This window comes from Parasteatoda tepidariorum, chromosome 6, assembly GCF_982258835.1.
Source record: "Parasteatoda tepidariorum strain Cologne lab strain chromosome 6, Ptep-v5.0, whole genome shotgun sequence".
NCBI classification, from domain to species: domain Eukaryota; kingdom Metazoa; phylum Arthropoda; class Arachnida; order Araneae; family Theridiidae; genus Parasteatoda; species Parasteatoda tepidariorum.
In genome coordinates this window covers 23,287,836-23,308,405 of record NC_141760.1, presented here as the reverse complement: position 1 = coordinate 23,308,405, position 20,570 = coordinate 23,287,836, and the positions used below count along the sequence as shown (strand labels likewise).

General features: G+C 30.5%; 1 protein-coding gene across 1 annotated transcript in view; it reads left to right on the top strand.

Annotated features, from left to right (window-relative positions):
• LOC107443332 (transforming growth factor-beta-induced protein ig-h3) overlaps positions 1–19,804 on the top strand; it is a 37,860-nt gene extending 18,056 nt beyond the window's left edge. The window contains exons 5-20 of the mRNA XM_043044935.3: positions 618–801; positions 2,567–2,665; positions 3,369–3,479; positions 3,625–3,786; positions 6,663–6,851; positions 7,889–8,112; positions 9,658–9,841; positions 9,919–10,008; positions 11,067–11,180; positions 11,412–11,513; positions 11,633–11,758; positions 13,554–13,786; positions 16,571–16,772; positions 17,620–17,721; positions 19,454–19,564; positions 19,652–19,804. Coding sequence (XP_042900869.2) covers positions 618–801; positions 2,567–2,665; positions 3,369–3,479; positions 3,625–3,786; positions 6,663–6,851; positions 7,889–8,112; positions 9,658–9,841; positions 9,919–10,008; positions 11,067–11,180; positions 11,412–11,513; positions 11,633–11,758; positions 13,554–13,786; positions 16,571–16,772; positions 17,620–17,721; positions 19,454–19,564; positions 19,652–19,746 — 2,328 coding nt within the window. The 3' untranslated portion in view covers positions 19,747–19,804. The remainder of the gene's footprint in view (positions 1–617; positions 802–2,566; positions 2,666–3,368; positions 3,480–3,624; positions 3,787–6,662; positions 6,852–7,888; positions 8,113–9,657; positions 9,842–9,918; positions 10,009–11,066; positions 11,181–11,411; positions 11,514–11,632; positions 11,759–13,553; positions 13,787–16,570; positions 16,773–17,619; positions 17,722–19,453; positions 19,565–19,651) is intronic.
• The last annotated feature ends 766 nt before the right edge of the window (positions 19,805–20,570 follow it).

Here is a 20,570-nt window from a genome sequence, read left to right as displayed (position 1 = left end):
TTTTTAATAGTTCTTATACTGAGGAATATAATCCTTTATTATTTTTATTTTTATTAAAGTTTTACTAGCTGAAGAGCATTTATAATATTCTAAAGTTAGAATCAATGGTTTTTGTTATATATATTAGCAGTGCTCCATTTTTAAAAAAATTTTTAATGAAAAAACAACCTTCACGGAGTAATTTAACTGAATTTGATTTCTCTGAAAGGAAAAAAGTGCATACTATTGGAACCATACTTTTAACATTCCAGCTATTTCTCATATTTCAAAGACAAAAAATCTGTCTACGGTTTTCCAAGCTGGGCAATTTGCAAACGTTTCAGCTATCTCCCAAATTTTAAGGATTAAAAATCTGCAGATGGTACTCAAATTTGAGCTATTTTAACTGCATTTTTTTTAAACTTTTCAAATACCAAATATTTTTTATTTATCATAAATACTAATTCATAAAAAACAGTATGCTTAACTAGAAGAAGCATGAGGTTGGCCCTTTCAAACATGATTCATATTCATGGTGGGTAGAAATACAGTCATTAGATCAATAGTTATGAATTGAACAATTATTTTTACGTGCATGCTGGTTTTTTTGCTAAATATTTCTTTCTACTTTGAAGTAGATGCTGAGTGTGTCAGGATCTCAATTTCTGGATGACGCAAGAGATTCGGGCTATGTGAGAATACAGCCCATCGACCGAGTGCTGTATCCAATCTCCAATGAAGATTTGTCGACCGAGATAAAGCTGACTTTTCCAAGACTAAATGATTTCCTGATGAAAACAGCGCTAGGACCGAAGCTTTCCAGTAAGTTGCGTTTAAAAAACTTTAAAATTATTAATTTGTGTTTCTGTCTTACGCCAGTTTAAAGCAATTTTTTTTCAAGTTATCAAAGGTTTCTAAGGCATAGTATTAGTTTTATAATGCATTTTATCAATTCATCAGCTCTGATCAAAGATACCAATTTATCTGAGAAATATTTATTATTTGATTCTTGGTTTAGAAAATTTGAGCTGAAGTGTTTATTTCCCTCACCGCCTACAAATAAGCCCAGAAAATATAACTATCTAATCATTTCAAACCTAGTTTAGCCTATACAAATTATATAATAAATAATTATATAATTTGTATAGGTTAAACTAGGTTTGAAATGACAAATGACAAATTATAAACCTATACAAGTTATCAAAGTTGAATAAAATTCTGAAGACTTTTGCTTTTATTATTTGAGTGTTTTCAAAAATAAATTGCAGAAAGAGAACCATCAATTTTACGTCAAAAATACGTATATTTCACCTTTAAATTTTAATAAGCATTTGCAATATTTACGTAAAATTGAAACGTCGAATTATAGCAAAAAATGGTTATCGAAAAAACGTAACATTTGCGTAAGATTTTACTTAAGCAAATTCGTTTCTTTCACGAATATTTTACCAACCACTTTTTACTAGGTAAGAATGAATACGTTATTTTTACGTAATATTTACGTCAACAATACTTCAAAATCTCAGCAAGTTGAAACATCGAATTGTAGCAAAACATGATTATCCAAAAAACAGAAAATTAAATTTTACATAAACAAATTCGTTTATGTTAAGAATATTTCATCAACCACTTTTTGTTAGGTCAGAATCAGTACGTTATTTTTACATATTACTTTCGTCATTAGAACGTCAAATTGTACGTAAGTTGAAACGTACAATTTGACTAATTACAGAATTAATTACATTAATTGATTGAATTAATTAATTAGAATTAATTAATTAATTAATTGATTAATTACAGTAAAATTAATTATAGTAAAATTGATTAATTACATTAGAATTAATTAATTGATTAATTACAGTAAAATTACAGAAAAAAGTAGTTATTCAAAAACATAAAATTTGCGTAAATAATTTCGAACCGAATTTACCGAAATTTAAATGGTAAATTTGCTTTGTCAATAATACGTATAATACACAGAACCACTTTTGCTAAATCTAATTAGTAAATATTTTTTCGTCTATCTTTCGTAAAATATGCAAAAGCAATCTTAACAAAAAGTAGTTGGTAAAATCCATTCTTTTAATATTACGTAAAATATACTAAAGTTCTTTTATCAAATATCTCAATGGTAATATCATTCCGTCAATATTACGTAAAATTTACGTATCTAGTGTATTGATTTTTCCTACTTCCCAAAAATTTATGTTTAATTTACGTATCATGCTACATGGGTGGTATCTCTGGCTCCAACAAATTATCAGCAAGCAGTGTAAAAGATAGTAATTTGCTATTAATATTATTCACAGTCGAGCATGGCACGAGTAATTCCTTTATGTTTTCCTTTTTAACTTTTGACCTTTTTTTATCCTATTAACATTTGCCTAAAACGAGCTTCTTTTTACACAAAAGGATTCGGAAAATCATTATGATCAAATGATAATGAAATTCTTTGTTGCTACCTCCAAGAAATTTATTTGCAATCCAAAGGAATCCATTATAATTAATTATAGTTACTTTCGTATATCCAAATCAGAATAAATATTAACAGATTAAAATATTTATTCTGTTTTTCTTTCTTATCTAGGTGGAACATTTACCTTTTTTGCGCCCACTGATGAAGCTTTCGAAGCCTTGACGCCAGAAGTTGAAGAAAAACTAAGCAATAATATAACATTATTAACTAGTAAGTTCATAAAGATCCTCTTCTATATAGCTAAACGCATCATAAGTATAATTGAAAAATAATTTCTAAATATCTTATAAGAAATGAATTAAATTCTTGAACACTTATTTTATTTCCAAGCAGAAAATAACTGCTTGGAAGGTTTATAAGTAAAATTATTAATATTATGTGCAGAGAAAAAACTCCCAGAATTTAAAAAAAAAATTGATCACTTTAAAAAGAATTTTATAGTAAGGCTTAGGAGCTTTTTTTGTGTTAATTTAGTTTTCCTTCATTTTCATCTAAATAAATGAAATAAAAATATAAGTTTTAGTATTGTCATTTACACAGTTTAACTTTATTTGAGCCCTGTTAAAAAATGATACCATGATAAATTTAATACTTCTTCATGCAGAAAAAATATATATAATTCATATATAAAAATTTAAAAGTATCTTTTTTCTATTTAAATTTCTAAAATGTTTTCAAAATTAAAAATAGAACGAGTTTGACAGAAGAAAAATATTTCCAGTAATGACGTATTATTCTATTGCACTATATTATTGATATAATAAGGGATTAACTTTTCAAAAAGTTCGCTTCAGTCTAGGTTATTCTTTTTATAATTTGGAAAAAAAACCTTAAGGATAACGAGATATTTTATAAAAGCTAGAACTTTTAATGGAAAATATATTTGCTAATTAGAGCCTTGTTTTAAATCTAGAGGTACTTTTAAACCACGTGGTACCAGGAACTCACTATAGTGCTGTATTGGCCCATGGATATTCTTTGAGAACGTTAGGAGGGGAACCAGTTCATTTTACTAACAGAAGAGGTGAGTTAAACCACTATCAACTCAAATATTTCCTTTTAAATACCATATGTATAATTTTAGTACTCAGAAAAAACCCTGTCCTTAATTGTTTTAATAAGCTTAACTTAGTTCAGTTTAATGAAAAATCTTTCTATATTTGACACAGGTCTCATTCTTGCCAATGGAGTTCCTTTGGTTAAATCTGATGTATCTTGCAATAATGGTGTTATACACGCAATTAATAGATTGCTTTTGCCCCCTGAACTGCATTCTAGAAGACGCCCCGCAACAATTGGACCTCCACCATTTACAATGAATACGTTACCAGGTAAATATAAATTTATGTGAACAGTTTTAAATATTTGTTAGCAAACAATCAATGTCCATGCTTCCAATAGCACGTTGGAAAAAGTAAAAGTACTCCACTGTGTGAGTAACTTATTCAGTTGAATACAGTATTTCCTTTTCCTAGCTATCTTTTTCTTTTTTTCCCATTTTATTTTTCGATCTTCATTTTTTCTAGATCCCATGCTTATTTTATATAATTTTTTTTCCTCACGTACATAAGATGGTTATGCTTTTATATTCAGATCATAACACTTCCCAATTTTGAGTCATAAGCCCTGAAACAATTACCAAACCAAAGTAATCTCTCATATACCACCTACTTGCAAAGGAATAATCATTTAAAATACACAAAATAGTCAAATCAAACATGTTTATGGATGAAAAATTCGCTTATCACCGGATGAACTTTCTCTTATTTTTTAAATGAATAAGCAAGTTATTTACGACTCAATTTTAACATTTAAATCGTTCTACTTTTTGTAAGATATCTTCTGATCATTAATGAACTTCTTAAGCACCTAAACCTTACTATCTGTTTATAACACAAATATTACTCATTCAAAAATAGTTATCCAGCACTCCGATTACTTGTTATGAAAATGTTTCGAACTGTAGTTGTAACTATAACAACAAACGTCTTCGTTAAAAATTAATCTGTAAGACACCTAAATTATATTTCTTGAAAAATAATTTCAAAAATTACGCACATGATGTGAGATAAGATATTTCAGGGCATTTTAGGAGTCAAGCTTCTTTTTCCTGTATTCTAACTATATGCGATTTGTCATCATTTTAAATTGAAAACAAACATAATATAAACTTTTTTTTTTGGGCCGGGATAGCCTGATCGGTAGAGCGCTGGGCCCATGTCCGAGAGTTCATGGGTTCGAACCCCGCCATAAGAAGACTCCCCGTATAGTAAAATGACTGATGCACGTTAAATCTGTCGAGTCGCAAAAGTCCTCCATGTTCCCATAAAAAATCAATACCTCTGGGAGTACTGGATTGGAGATCGATCGTTTTCTGATTCAGGTCACAATTACGATCTATGGATGAATAAATGGATGTATGAATGGGTCCGCCCTATAAGCGGGAGCTACGTATGATGTGGCAGAAGTCGAATTCTTGACCATAGATGGCGCCACTGAAAAACAAGAAATGCACACTCTGCCTTAAATTTGCTCGGTTTCACCAAGCAGGCTTACCCATTCGAGCATTGGATTTCACCGAGTGAAGTTGTGTTGTGACTGAGCTCGGAGCTACCATGGCAACTTATCAACGATACGGTCGGGAAGGAAAGCGGCGGACCAATGGGCCCGCGGAGCGACGAATCCCATACGAAAAACTGACTACCGATGAAGAGCGTTTAGAGTTCGCACGGAATATAACCAGCTATTACCACATTAAAGAACAAATTGATGGAAGGATAGACTTCTGGAAAAAAGAAATTCAAGACAGGCCTAATACAGTCAGAGATAGCAGGATTTATCTTCAAGCCTTCCTGGATAGAAAAATTAGCTCTTCCCTAAGGAAACTGCCATAGAACCTACGACGCCGCCTGAGACAGAAATGCTAGAGAACACAAAAACGCCAGCGGAGTCCTCAGTGATTGAGCTCATACCCTGGCCAGAGATTAAAGAGATAACTCCTGAAACAGTGATTGATCCGGTTAACATGGAGACGGATCACGAACCAGTATCTGAACTCCAAAAACAGATAGAGCCTGAATCAGATCTAAAGGAACACCCAACCAAGAGATGCAAAAAGAAGAAGAAAAAGATTCGCACCGCTGAACCAGAAAAGATCGACATAGACTCTACTACAACTACAGCCAGCGAGAAGCCTTAACTACAGCCCAGGCTTCAGAGGAGACTTCCCCTGCATTAGATGATCAGTCAGAAAGTCTACAGCATTGTAGAAAATTGAAAATTCTCATCAGAGGACTTAACATAGACGATGAGATCACAGAAATTGAAAAGAGCCTACTAGATATTGGACTTCATCCAATGAAAATCGAGCAGATGGGAAAGAGGCGGGGCCAAGACCATAAGCTCCTCTCCTTCTTCATAGTTATCCTCAGCGACTCCATAGAACACAGAGAGATCTACAACGTCAAAGAACTCCTGGCCAAACCAGTCCGAGTGGAAAGATTTCGTGGCGGCCGCCACGAGATGCAGTGTTACAGATGCCAAAAATTTGGACACACGCAAAGATCCTGTAATGCCGAGCCAGCTTGCATGAAATGCGCCGACGCGCATCTCACGTACCAATGTACAAAACCTAAATGCGAGCCGGCTAAATGTATCAACTATTCTGGTGAGCACCCAGCCTGTTTTTCAGGCCTGTTTTCAAGACCCGTTAGAAAGCTGAAAAGAGGACCCGCCAAGCCAAAGAGAACTTCAGACTCAGCAACCAGATTCCTGCATATCGTTAAAGAATTGCAGCAACTCCTGAAAGATCAGGAACTCGTCAGTCTACTCAGATCACTGATAGCAGAAAAGCCATAGACACAGTCATCTCCCACGAAGCCACCACCCACCCAAGACGTCCACAGCCTTCCTGTGGAAATTTTCTACAAACTTTTTAAAGCCAAAATTCACCGTTGTCTTAGGGCAAATGAAGCAGAAGAAGTGAGATGCGCGCTTCGCGGGCAGGTACTTCGTTCCAACTTATATCAAGTCAAGTCAAGCAGGCTTACCCGTGTGGCAAGTGGCATTAGAAACAACAAAAACTTTTTTTTTTCCAATTTATTATTCGAATTTATTATTTATAATAAAAATATTTTTTTCATAATTTTTTATGAAAAGTTTTAAATTAGTTTGACTTCAAAAATCTATAAAAAGTTTTTTCTTCCAGATCCTCCTTCGATGGCAGATGAATTTTTGCCAGTACCAGTTTACAGGGAACCGCCTCCATCTATTCCACGTTCTATAACTAAAACTATCTCAACACCTCTTCAGCTACCCGATGGCAAAAGAATGACATTTACCACGGCTAATTCCTTGCTTAGAAGATCTTTATTACTTAGTACACTTAGGAATAATGGTGAGCATTATGTTTCTATTCTTAATTTATTCAAATGTTATTGAAAAACATAGTGTCAAAGTTAATTGCTTTTTGTATTCCTTTAAAAATTTTATTGATTAGTATTCATAGGAGTAATGGTGAGTAATATGTTTGTATCATTTATTCATTTAAATTTTAAGAAAAAATAAAATGCTAAAGTTAATTCTTTTAAATATTCCTTTAAAATCTTTATTGCTAAGCACACTTTTGACAAATTTTGAATTTTATGATATTATTATTTAATTATTCAAAATTTATTGAAAATAATAGTGTTTAAATTAATTACTTTAAAATCTTTATTGTTCAGTACACTTGGGAATAATGGTGAGCATTATGTACCCATCATTTATTCATTCAAGATTTATTGAAAAAAATAGTCTCACAGTTAACTGTTTCTTAATATTCCTTTAAAATCTTCATTGCTTAGTACACTTGGGTATAATGGTGTTTAATATGTTTCTATCATTTATTCATTCAAGATTTATTGAAAAAAATCTACTGTCAAACTTAAATGTTTCTTCATAATTCTTAAAATTATTTATTTCTTAGTACGCATAAAAATAATGGAGAGCATTATGTTTTTATATTTTTCCACTCAAATTTTATTGAAAATCATACTGCCAAATTCATCAGGCTTTTAATATTCCTTTAAAATCTTTGTTGCCTAGTATCCTTAAGGATTAATGGTGAGCATCATGTTTTTACATTTTTCCACTCAAATTCTGTTGAAAATCATACTGCCAAAGTCAATGGTTTTTATTATTCCTTTAAAATCTTTATTGCTTAGTATCCTTAAGGATTAATGGTGATCATAATGTTTTTATATTTCTCCACTCAAATTTTATTGAAAATCATACTGCCAAAGTCAATGGTTTTTTATTATTTCCTTAAAATCTTTATTGTTTAGTATCCTTAAGGATTAATGGTGAGCATTATGTTTCTATCACTTATTCATTTAAAGTTTATAAAAAATAAGCTTTGTTTTGATACCGTCTTTGTTTATTCTTTGTTGTTAGGATCAGATATAGGATATACTATACTGGTTCCAACGGACAACGCTTACAAAGCACTTGGACAGAATGTGCTGGATCGTCTGCGTCGTAATTCTCGCTTGTTACGACGTATGCTACTCTCACAAATGATGGAGGGTCAATTAAATCTGACGACGGGAGAAGATAAAGATCAACCTGTGAAGTCTTTGGGAGGAACAGTCATTATCAGCTCTCTCAACGGAGGAAGTGTGAGTCAAATTAGAAATTTCTCGGAAAAACTGTTAAATAACAATTTATATAATTGTTATTTTACCATATTCCATAAAAATAGTAAAATAACCCTAAATAAAATGGTATTGAAATTGTTAACTGTGAGAAAAACCATTTATTAACTGTTATCCCCTAATATGGTTAAACAACCAGGATTTTACTTCACCAACGAGGCCCACATAATGAAGACACTTAGTGCCCTGCAGCTGTGTACACATTATAGCCGAGAGGTCAAATCTGTCAATTTTATGACATACAGAATGGGGGTTCGAGTTTCCCCGTTGACGTTGTATCATTTCCTGCATTCCCTTCAACACATGAAATGTTTCCGGTGTTCTGCACCCTTTAATTTGTGATTCTGTACAGTAAGAATATGATACTCTCAATCACGCATTGATGACAGTGCCATAAAGCTACTAAACCATCTGCAATATCCAGCAAATTTTTTTTTTACAATTTTGAAACCATGTGTCTAGTAAATGGTAAAAAAAGGGTATAATTTTTGTGTTTATGGTTTTTTAACCATACTAGTGGTAAACCGTTTCTAAACAGTAAAGGTAAAAGATGTTCTCTATCGTAAACTTTACTGTTAATTGGAAGGACAGACTGCTGACGGTTATTTTACCATAATTTTAAAATGAAAATTCTAACAGTGTAGTGCACTTACTGTTATTTTTTATGAATATTGATTTTTACTATTACTCCTACGGTGGTAAAAATTCGAGTAACTAAGCTATTCTAGCTTCAATATAACACTGTTATTTATAATCACCCTTATTTAGCGGGTATGAATACGGAATTTATCAGTCTAAAATACAAAGCTTTATTTAGGTAGTAGAATGAGTGTAGTTTACAACTGCCTCTAGACTCATAACTTTACGCACAGAAAACATGAAATATGCTTTAACATATAAAATAGTTAATTCTAGTAAGGTGTCATTTATTATTTGTAATGCACTCACTGACACATCTATTTAAGTTACTTCGTTGTTAATTTATTACATTACGTATTTCAATAAATATAAATATATTTTAATATAATATAAATTAAACAATCAAATAAAATATATTTTAAAGAATAAAAGAGCTTAAAACTTAATCCTATTTTCTGTTTAAAAAGGGTCTCTTAAAGTTAAGAAAAAGTTTTTTTTATTAATATTTTGATTACTGTTACTTTCATATTTTTTTAAATATTTATTTAGTGTTATTTTAATACTTTAATATTTAGGTAACTGTTGTTCGCAATATTTTAAAATGTTGATAACTGTTAGTTTTCCTTATTTGAATGTTTTGCTTGACATTATTTGTGTATTTTTGAATCTTTTAACTATTATAATTTTATTTTTTGAAATATTTTAATTAGTGCTTTTTGTATTTTTGAATCTTTCAACTAGACTTTTCTTATGATTATTTTGACTCGCGCATCTTTTACTTGCATCTTATATTTTTTATTATTCTGACTAGTGATAGGTATATATCTTTTAAGAATAGTAACTAATATAATTTTTTTTTAAAATTTTCAGTCATTGATGGTAGGGGGCGCTAGAGTTCTTTCAGTTCGTCAAGCTGCAGATGGAATGATATTAGTCACAGACAAAGTAATCCTCCCGTCTACATCGCGGAATGTTGCTGATGCTTTACAGCCTTTCCCACAGTTTAAGCAAATTATAAAATCACGGCCGAATATACAAAACCTCATCAACAATGGTACTTGTATATTCATTATTATTTTGGGAAATTTAATTTCTTACGATGAATCATAAAAATGCTTATTTTGATTTCAGATGGCTCAGTCTACACTATTTTTGCACCGACTGATGCTGCACTGTCTACTCTACCACCGTATCAATTGCAAGACACAAATTTCTTATCAGGTTAATATATCACCTCATCATGCATCATACACATTATAAAGTGTTAATAAATTTCTTAGAAATGTTTTCTGCTGTCTACTTCTATTCTATATCCTTATTAGCTTAAAGTGTTTAATTTCTTAGTAGGTCATATTTAAATTCTTATATGCTAATTAAAAGCTGCAATACTATCTACGGTTTCAACTTCAAACGGCTACTATACTTTTTAAGATTTACATTTTTTTATCTGGTTAATGCATGAATTCTTCATGTGTCACGTACAATATATAATACAAATTAATATACAATACAAATTAACTACTTATACATCTACCCTACCTGCCTATCACGATATCTATAACGTATTTATAAATTTATTATCATGATTCAATTTTGCATACGACATTCTTTACAAATAAACTCCTTATTTAGATTTTTGACTTAAAATATTTAATCTTAATAAATAGTTATCATATTCTGCTTTTACCTGAAGCAACAAAGCAACGTAAATTGGAGATACTTATTCATAATATTTTACTCGGGTGCTTTTAGTTCATTTAATAGAAAACAACGTTCTCTAACCACATTATTGTCTATCTTTAGTTTCTCTTTTACTTCTCACTGTCAACACTGCAAAACATTTCTGATCAAATTACGGTATAAAGTATTTAAGGTACATCATCCTTAAGATCCATTTTATCGTAAAACCCAGTTTTATCGTAAAATATTATACCATAATTTTTACAGTAATATTTATTTAATTCGAGTGATTCGGTGATTTTTATGGCAATTATCAATGCAAAATTTACAGTATATGGATTTGTTTGTTACACAACATGTTCTGGTAAAAATGGATTTTATGGTAAAAAGTACTGGTACTCTAAGTGTCGATATTTTTTACCTTAATTTGATGTCAAGTATTTACAGTGTAGATACTTTGTTAGAATAGAATAAGGCATCAACATACTTCTTATCTGTAAACATGTAATTCAAGATATAAAAATATTTCGAAATTTAAGAATGTCTAGATATGTATGTATTTCCTTTGCTCCTCTTAATTGCACTTTAATTATTTTTAGAACTTTTCTGGTCACACGTTGTCCCTGGTGCCTACTACAGGAGTCGGTTGTCTCCTGGTCTCAGATTAACTACTGTAAGAGGAAATGTTATAATTATCCATCGAACTCCATCAGGTATTATTATTTTAATTGTTAAAAATAACTTTATGTAATTTAACAATGATGCTTCCGAAAAATCGCTAATCGTTTCTCTAAGAATGCTCCTCAATTCATAATTTTTTTTAAAAAAAGGATGTGCATATTAAATTTAATCTCAGAAGCTTTTGTTCTACATGTTATACATTATTTAAATGATAAAAACAAGAGTTTGTCTTAGTCTTGAATTGTCTTATTTTTGTACTTTAGGTGGAGTATTTGTAAATGAAAAACCTGTAACTGGAGAAGAAATAATCACAGGAAACGGAGTCGTTCATCCAATTGATAGCTTGCTCTTTATTCCGGCTACACGTAAGTTATTTTGATTTAAGTAATTGTCTTCAAACTTTGCATAAAGGTTGTTGAATCCTTAGTTCTTTTATTAATATTTTCGATCAAATAAATTTAATAACAAAAAATAATACATTTAGCTCAGCAAACTTCGCCAGATCAAGATTTTGATGATAAACTGAATCAAATTGGGAATGAATTTAACGCAACTACTTTTCTAGACTGGATGAAGAAAGCACATTTACGAAATCAATTACGATCTCCAAGTAAGTCATTCTTTGCAGTACAATATATCCTTTTTTCTGTACACTCAACTTTTATTCGTGCGTTATCGCACCTAATGTCACGTTAACGTTATCGCACACAATACTGTCGACAACTCAGATGCAATACATAATGCATTCCTTTCGATTTTATTTAGATTAATAGATATTACTCACATTATCAAACAAATAATCTAAAAAATTTTAAAACACAAAGGCATCATGCTTATTACACTATTAATATTCTTGACAAAAGAGTTTGATAATTTGAACAAACTTGATTAGAGATCTTCAAGGCGAAAAGTGTTTAAACAGCCATATATATGGATGCAAAAAGGAAGAAATTTGCTGTAATAGTTATAAAAAGACGAACGATCTCAAAAATACTAACTACGTCTGAACTTTCGCTCTGAGATTTAATTGTCTTTTAACAAACTCAATGCATGTTGAGCATCTTTTTGCTTTTACTTTTGTAATGTACTTTGTTTAAAGTCTTTAAACTTTTAAAGATGTACTATATAACAGTGTAATATTCTAAATTCTTACTACAGTTGTAGGTTACAGATGTGCAGTTTGATCTTCTCTTTAGGGGGTGCGCTTGTGAGTAGACGTATTGTCGAATGCACTCTATATACGGTCATGCAATTTTTTAACTGTCTTCTAAATTTGCTACCATTGCGTCTTGGGGCCAGTACTGAGCGTTTTGCTCATCGAGGTCTACCTTTTTATCTACCTTTTTCGCCTACTATCTACCTTTTTTGCCTACACTTGTGGTGTCCATCAGACGATTTCACTAGACATTCTACTATGCTTAACTTGTGTGGACCTTTTGTTTTCTTGTTCAGATCCGATTGTATCACGATGACACTCATCGCATACCTCCGGGTGGGCTCTTTATGTAGAAGTTTTGAAAACTCCTTCGAAAATTTCTAACTGAATATGACCATCAGCGTTATTAAGCAAATTGTGTCGAGGAAACCAAAGAAAATACACTGAATTTCACTAATTAGGGAAGGGAAATATTATTCGGGCATTCCCCGATGTTCTATGATCTTGAAGAGGTATTAGATTAGAGTAATTGGGTGAATCAAAATTGGCTGAAGATAGGAAATATCGTTTACAAAAAAGTGGAAAGAGATGGAAATTCATTGTTTGATGCGTCCTACTTAGTAAGACACCACTAAGTTTCAAATTTATCTCCGGATATCTTCTACAAATGCTGCTGTCTACTGAGAAAGAAAAGTTTTTAAAAATATTCAATATTCGCCACAACTGCGTAGTGAGCTCTTTTCTAGTCATCAGTGCTGTTTGTTGACAAGCATATTAACTAATTTTGAACTTTTTTTTAAAGAATATCTAACCTGATTTTCAAAGCAGACAGCAACCAAACGCTTATTTTTATTTTACTTAGTTTTTCTTCATATTCTTCGTCAAATCATCATTTTCTTTCCGCATGTTTCATTTCTTAATCTCAGCTTAATTTTGGATTACTAAATTATTTGTTACATATTAACGTGTGTTTCATATGACTCTATTAAGAAATCAATCAATAGACATTTGACAGTTCACTGCATCACAAGGGCGCAGAAAATAGAACAAAGAAAGAATAAAAGTTTAACAACTCAACACTTGTTATATATTGTAATATACTTAACAACATATTAATGCTTTTCATATGCATTTTCTATGATTTTTGTATATTTTTTTAATCAAAATTAGATTGTTCTTTTCAGTAATTTGATTCTCTAATTCAAAAAAAAAAATTATTTTATATATTGATTGTACAATTTTTTGTTAGGTCTTCGAGCAAACGGCTGCACCCTGTTTTTACCAACAAACTCTGCTCTGAGCAGAATGTCTCCTACTCTACGAGCCGTTACCATTGGTGATCCAGAACGTTTAAACAAGTTTATTCGATTTCACATCAGTCCACAGATACTTTCGTGGGATTCTGTACAAAATAATGGATTTATGCCTTCATTATTACCCGGCAAACGAATACGCTGCAACATTTATGCAAAGGACCGAATGGTAAAAATTTTTTGTATCTTTTTTTGGGTACTGAATTTTTTTTACAGGTTGAAAAGAAATGACTAGGAAATTTATAACACAAAACTTATGCTTATCCTAATATCACTCAAGTAAATATGAAAAGAATAACAGTAACATAGTATTATACAAAGAATAACAGTAACATAGTATTATACGATGAATAACTGTAACAGGTTACGTTCAAAGTGAGATTTAAAAGCTTTACGAAAGTTTCTCTGTAGGTCGCAACTCGATGACTGATATTCTGCTCCATTCCTTACCTTAAGGGTTTTACGGATGTCCTGAAGGAAGATGCATCCTAAAGAGTTAGGAGAGTGGGAGTGTGGATTGTCTCATGCTCCTAACTGCAATACAAATAATGTTATTTAGTACAGAAACTGTTTATCATTTGTAATAACACTTATTGAATGAAACTTAATTAAAATTAATTTTAATAAAAAGTACGAATTGATGTCAGTAAAAATGAAAAAACTAATAAAATAATCTTGAAGCTAAGTCTAATTTCATCTCTATTACTTAATAATTATATTATTTGTGTGCTTTTTGAATAAAATAATTTGTATAATTATTGTAATGAATAATTTAAAATTTTTGACCATATTTTTGTACTCAGTCTTTTCAAAGGCTATTTGTTTGGAACATTTCTATTTTTGTATGAAGTGCATGGATTTCGTGGAAAAGTCTTATTCCCCGATTCTGTATTTCATCCAAGGCGAAAAGAAATAACACTGACCATCTGGCAGATTAATAATTTGCTGAAAATGCAAATTAAAATGCTTTTAACTTAATAAAGCTTATGAGATGGAATATTTACATTCTCCCTAAAAGTGAATTTCTGATTTACCTGTTCCAACGAAAAATCGACTTACATTGACAGGTGCGTGGAACGGGTTGCTTTTTAAAAATTCCACTCAAGGGGAAGATAAATTTAAAAGTCATTGTCAAGATCATGAAGAAAATCGGATACTAAATACAACAGAGAATTTAGGTTACACAAATTAGAAATATTCCATTTTTTTGCATAGGTAGGGGTATGAAATACTTCGCGCACTTTCTCGAGAGTTAAAAGTCAAGTTTAAATCCTAACCATTGTCTCAAAAGTGAACTAATCAGAAAAATCAGAAATCGGATTAAAATCTGGTAGATAAGGTAACCAGTTTTTTTTTCGGTAAGAATGACAGTGAATGTTTTGGAGAATTAAACGCCTCTAACTTTGGTGACATATAGCAGAATCCTGCTGAAAGATCCATTCTTGGTTTACAATGTAATGTAGCGACCAAGAAAGCATGGTAGAATAGACCAAGCAGAAAATTCTGACAGTAAAATTTTTGAAAAATTTTTAAACGCCTCTAACTTTGGTAGAATTAAAGCATAAATTTTTTGACCAATTTTTAAACTCTTCTAACTTTGTTGACATATAGTAGAATCCTGCTGAAAAATTATTCTTGGTTTGCGATGAAATGTTTTGACGAAAAAAGCATGATCTCAACAATTTACTGTAGAACGCATTCCAAAATTATTTTCCGATATGTTGTTATAAAAATAGTTGCTTTGGCCTTGTTGTAAAAAATAGTTACCTGTTATAAAATTAGTATTCTTTGGCCAGGTTATTTCCTTACATCTTGAATAAACTAAATAGTTTATGAACGATTTGTTTGGTATCCCAACCTCAGTTCATTTTTAATGAACATTCGATTACCGCATTTGACTTTTCCTTTATTATTTGTTATTTATCTGAAGTTAGCACTAGTTCAGGACAGTTTAATGTAACTATTAAATATTATAAATACTGTTTACGACTCGCAAATATTAAACCTCTTTCTTGATACTATCCTGAAAATATTTTTAGGATGTCCTTTAAAGGTGTTTTCTCAAAAATTCTGCATTTATAACAATTGAATCCTAAAACTAGAAATGGTATACTTTAAGTTACGTAAAGTAAAACGAAGTGAATAAACCAAAACAACGACAGAAAAGAAAAAACAACTTAAATAACGCAAAATTTGAATAAAGATCAACTTTCAGTACATTTATTTATGCTTTATTCACGTAGACTGTTTTATACTGCATTAGATTGGTTTAAGCATTTTCTAGATTTCAAAGAAGAGGACTTTTTTGACCACCCTGAATAACTTTTGATTTAATTTTCAGATATAAAAGTTCTAGGTCTCAATTTTAATGGTTTAAGGGGGTGACCGCCAATATGTTAATTAATTAGATATGGTGAAACAAGCAACAGATTGAAGCTACCCCTTATATTTTTGGGAATTCATTGAAAAAAAAGTATGTTTATTTAGAGAAAGTGCGTTTTTTCGACTGATTTTGTAACTTAAAATATGGTTTGCACTCATTATTTCAGGGTGGTCTGTTTTTTTTTCCGGCGAACTTTAATTGTTTTGTTAAAAAAATTGTACAGATATCAATCTTTATAAAAGTGTAATAAAATAATGCAAAGTAAAGCATTCATGTAAGAGCGTTGTGAGGGCTGGGTGGAGAGTCGCGGAGTTTAAAGCTTAACAATTCTGTCTAGTTTGTCTGTAGAAATGCTGCGAATAAGCGCTTTTACTTTTCAAAAAAGGTCAGTCTGATTGATGTGTAAATTCACGTCGCCACTGAGACTCAAACCTCGGTTCTTCACAATAACTGCTCAATGCCTGTAACCATAGAGCACTCACAGCATGCATCTCGAAAATAAAGTAATTGGTTGTTTATTAAATAAAAAAAATACAGTGTATGTTTGATATTTTTTCTTCATTATTCCAGCCAGGTAATTACCTAACTGTATCTGGATGCATAGTCAGAGCTATTCGTCCTATCACTCCAGACAGTAACGTATCAGTTGCGGTTATAGACGAGGCAATGACACCACCACCAGGAGATCTGGCTCTCACAGTCGCTAAAACACCCATGCTTAGTAATTTTTCGAAGGTGCTGACACTGGCTGGAGGAAAAGACGTATTTAAAGGTAACTTTAACGAACAACTGGCCTTCATATTCTTTAAAGTGGAAACTATATAAACATACATAGAATAACATTTAATTAAGTGGTGGTCAAATCACTAGTAAAACGCTTATATTTTTTGTATCATTTCAAACAAAGATTACTTCTTATCAATTTCTTTCGAGATCGTTTATGAAGCATGTAAAAACTACACAAGGGTGCATGTTGAAATCAAAATATCTTAATATGTTGCTGAGAAATAACAACATTGCAAGCTATAACACGATGTTTGCTTATTTATTTTTCTCTAATTACCTTTTTTCTTCATTTTAATTATTTTACATTATTATTTGATTTGATTATACTACAAGAAATGGATTGGTCATGTTCTACTTAAACCTGAAAAATTTGAAGTAAAAAAAAAGTTTTTGTTAGGAAACTTCAGGGCAATAGAAAAAAGAGGAAGATCTAAAAATACTTGATGCCGGACGATTGTAAGCGAATTGCAAACAATAAGAACGACATGGAGAGATGCAAAATATCTGGCAACAAATAGAGTGAGTTGGAAAGTTATGATAGAAGCCCTATGCTCCAACTCGGAGTGACGAGGAATATGCATGCATGCATTATTTGATTTCTTATTGAGTATCGTTACGAAAAAAAAGGCAAACGATGTTTTTTAAATTTTTTCTAGAGACAGTTTTAGAATTAATAATTATGAATGTTACATCAAGTAATTGAATGATGTACAACAAATGTTCAAATATGCTACAATTGATAAGATTAAGCACCTATGGTAACATTTCCTGAATTTGATTCTTATTGCTTGTGCTTCAGTTGATTTTTAATTCTTTAAAATATTAATTTGCAGGCGAAGAACCTTTTACTTTGTTTGCACCGAACAACTGTGCTTTCTCAAATATGGAAACAGAAATATATCAACAGTTAATTGCTAACAGGAAAAAAGCAATAGGTGAGTATCTGAGAAAAAAAACGTCTTTATACATTTTCTGGTATTTAATTGAAGGTGTAAGATTTAAAAGGAACGTGCAGCGTGGGCTTCTAAAATAGCATATTTTTCTCTCTGACTAAAATCGTATCAAAATTGTGTCACACTTACTCAATTAAATTGAAATGTATTCACCATCTATCGTAAAAAAATAAAAAAAAAAAAATCCGAGGTTCTCTTCTGTCATCATAGCATTGACTTGACAATTTCTTTTCTTGATTTTCCGGATTTGTTTGTATGTACTCGGAATACTCAGTTGTTCTAAACTTAATTTTTGTGTCGTGTTTCTTCGAAAAAACATGTTCTTCATATTTTAAAACGTCAAATGAAGATATGAAAAAAGTAATTTGGGAAATTATGCTATATTGATATGCAATTACCTTGACCGTTCAGATGTAGATTTACGCAATTTAGTTTATACCAGCAGAAATTCTTCGACCTAAATCTTCCACCGGAAGTTGAAAGAAGCTCTACAAATGCTACCCCCTATCGCGGAGTACACGAAACACTGTCTGGAATAAGTGATATATAATTTGGTTAGTGAGCATCTGCCGAAAAAATAAATCTTTGCAAACATTAATCTTTTTTTTTTTATAGTAAGCTCTTAAATTCTTTGAAATTACATTATTTTAATCATAAAATCTAAAATTTGATATAAAATAGAGTAATAGAAATCTAATTATTAAGTTTTTTCTCAACAGCTATTCATTTAATTACAGTAAGACTTTCCAATTGTGCTCGTTTAGAAAATATGTGCCTTTAAATTTTTACCTTTCCTGCACTATATACACATGGCGTACAACAATTCTGTTAAAATTACTGTAAGGTAAAAAAAAATCTGGTAAAAAAAACTTTTAATTTCTGGTAAAAAACAACAACTTAATTCTGGTTTTAAAAATCAAATTATATAACAATTAAAAATCTAATTTTGTAAATTATCAATTTATATGGTAATGGTTTTCCATGAAATCACAGTTAGAATAACAATTGTTATTACTGCGCATTTATTGAAAAACACAAAACTGAAGATTAAATTTAAACGAATAAATGATTTTATGCCACTCTATATGGTTTCATGATAAATTCACCAAGTTTTACAACATTTACCCCCAATTTCATCAAATATTGTAAAACAATATTTCATTGTTAAGTTAACCAAAATCCCAATCAAAGGTCTTCGGTAAAAAGTACCCAGTTTTTTGGTGTTCCCACAGATCTGGAAACTTGCTTAACGTTTCCTTATCTGGTTTTTGACCTCATTTTTTCTCAATAGGTCAAAATGTTTTCCATAATATTAAAAATGTAAAGCTTTCCAGAAATTCGGTAAGTTTTACCATATTCTGATAGTTTTGATAATATTTTCTTCTCCGTAAACCAATAAAATTATTTTAGAATCAATAAAAACTATTAGTCAAACAATAAAACAAGTATTTATAAGCAAAAAAATGAAAAGCTTACAGAAAAATATTTTTAAAATTTTTAAGCACTATAAAATAAGAACTATCAAATCAGTGTGTTTTGCCTTTTAGTTAGGGGTCTTAAAAAATCGATTACTGGATTAAATTAACTAGACGTGAATTAACTCCCACGAAGGATAAATATTAGTTTTATATATTTTATTCAAGTATTTTCACAGCTTGAGGTTAATTTATTTTTAAATCTACTGAGTTACTTATGAATATTTTTTATTTATTAGAATTCGTAAGACAATACCTAGTCAAGAGTTGCTTATACAGTACCGGATTATATGACCAACAACAACTATTAACTGAAGCTGGTACTTACCTCATAGTACAAATCACACCTGGTATGTTACATAATATAATTACGTGTCAAATTTTTTTATGAAAAAAATGACGTAATACATATGTCTTCTTTTTCTGTTGTTGTTTAGATTGCATCCTCATATCTGGAAATAAAATGTTGTATGGAGATGTTGGTACGACGAATGGAGTTCTCCATGTCATAGCCAGTATTTCACCTTCATAGCATTTCCTTAGCTGTTGTAATTATTAATTTAATAAATGTTCATTGTCATCATTATAAATAATTCCAATTGTGTCAAGGGTGATGCTGCAAGATTTATTATTACATTGTTCGTTTAGAGTTTTATAAAACCATTGTATGAAGTTCAATATCGTAAAAAATTCATATACACTCTCATAAATCATAAAAATGACATATTTATCGTTCAAACACGTTTTTAATCCCTTAAAACATAGCTTAATGTCTACAAGCCTTTAAAATTTTATTACAAAATGAAAATTAGGTGATGCGTTTTTTACTTTGAACTATTTCATCGTAGTTTCGAACAAGAAAAAATAATAATAATAATTCATATGCAATAATCAAATGAACGAAAATTATTGAAAAGCAGTTCTGGTGTAAATAGAGTTGAATTTCCTCATTTTAAACCATATAAATCACGAACTAGTCAATATATTTTTTTATCAAAAAAGTGGGGGTAATCTCAAATTTAATTCTCAAAAAAATGAAGAAATCAGCATTTTATACAATAAAGAAAAAGGAAATAAAAATTATCAAAATAAGACTTATTTTTAATATTTATCTAGAATTTTCGAAAAATAATTTCTGGTGAATGCTTATTTAATAATTTCCAAATAATTATAATGAGATTTATAATCACATTTAATATTTAAATAGGAAATAAATAATATATTTTATTCAAACATTCAATTATTTTTATGAAAAAATAACTATTTTTGTTTATATTTTATTTATAATTTTTTGAAGAATATCAAACCATTTGCATGCATAAATTTTTATGCTAGATCTCAGATCAAGTGTGTTGA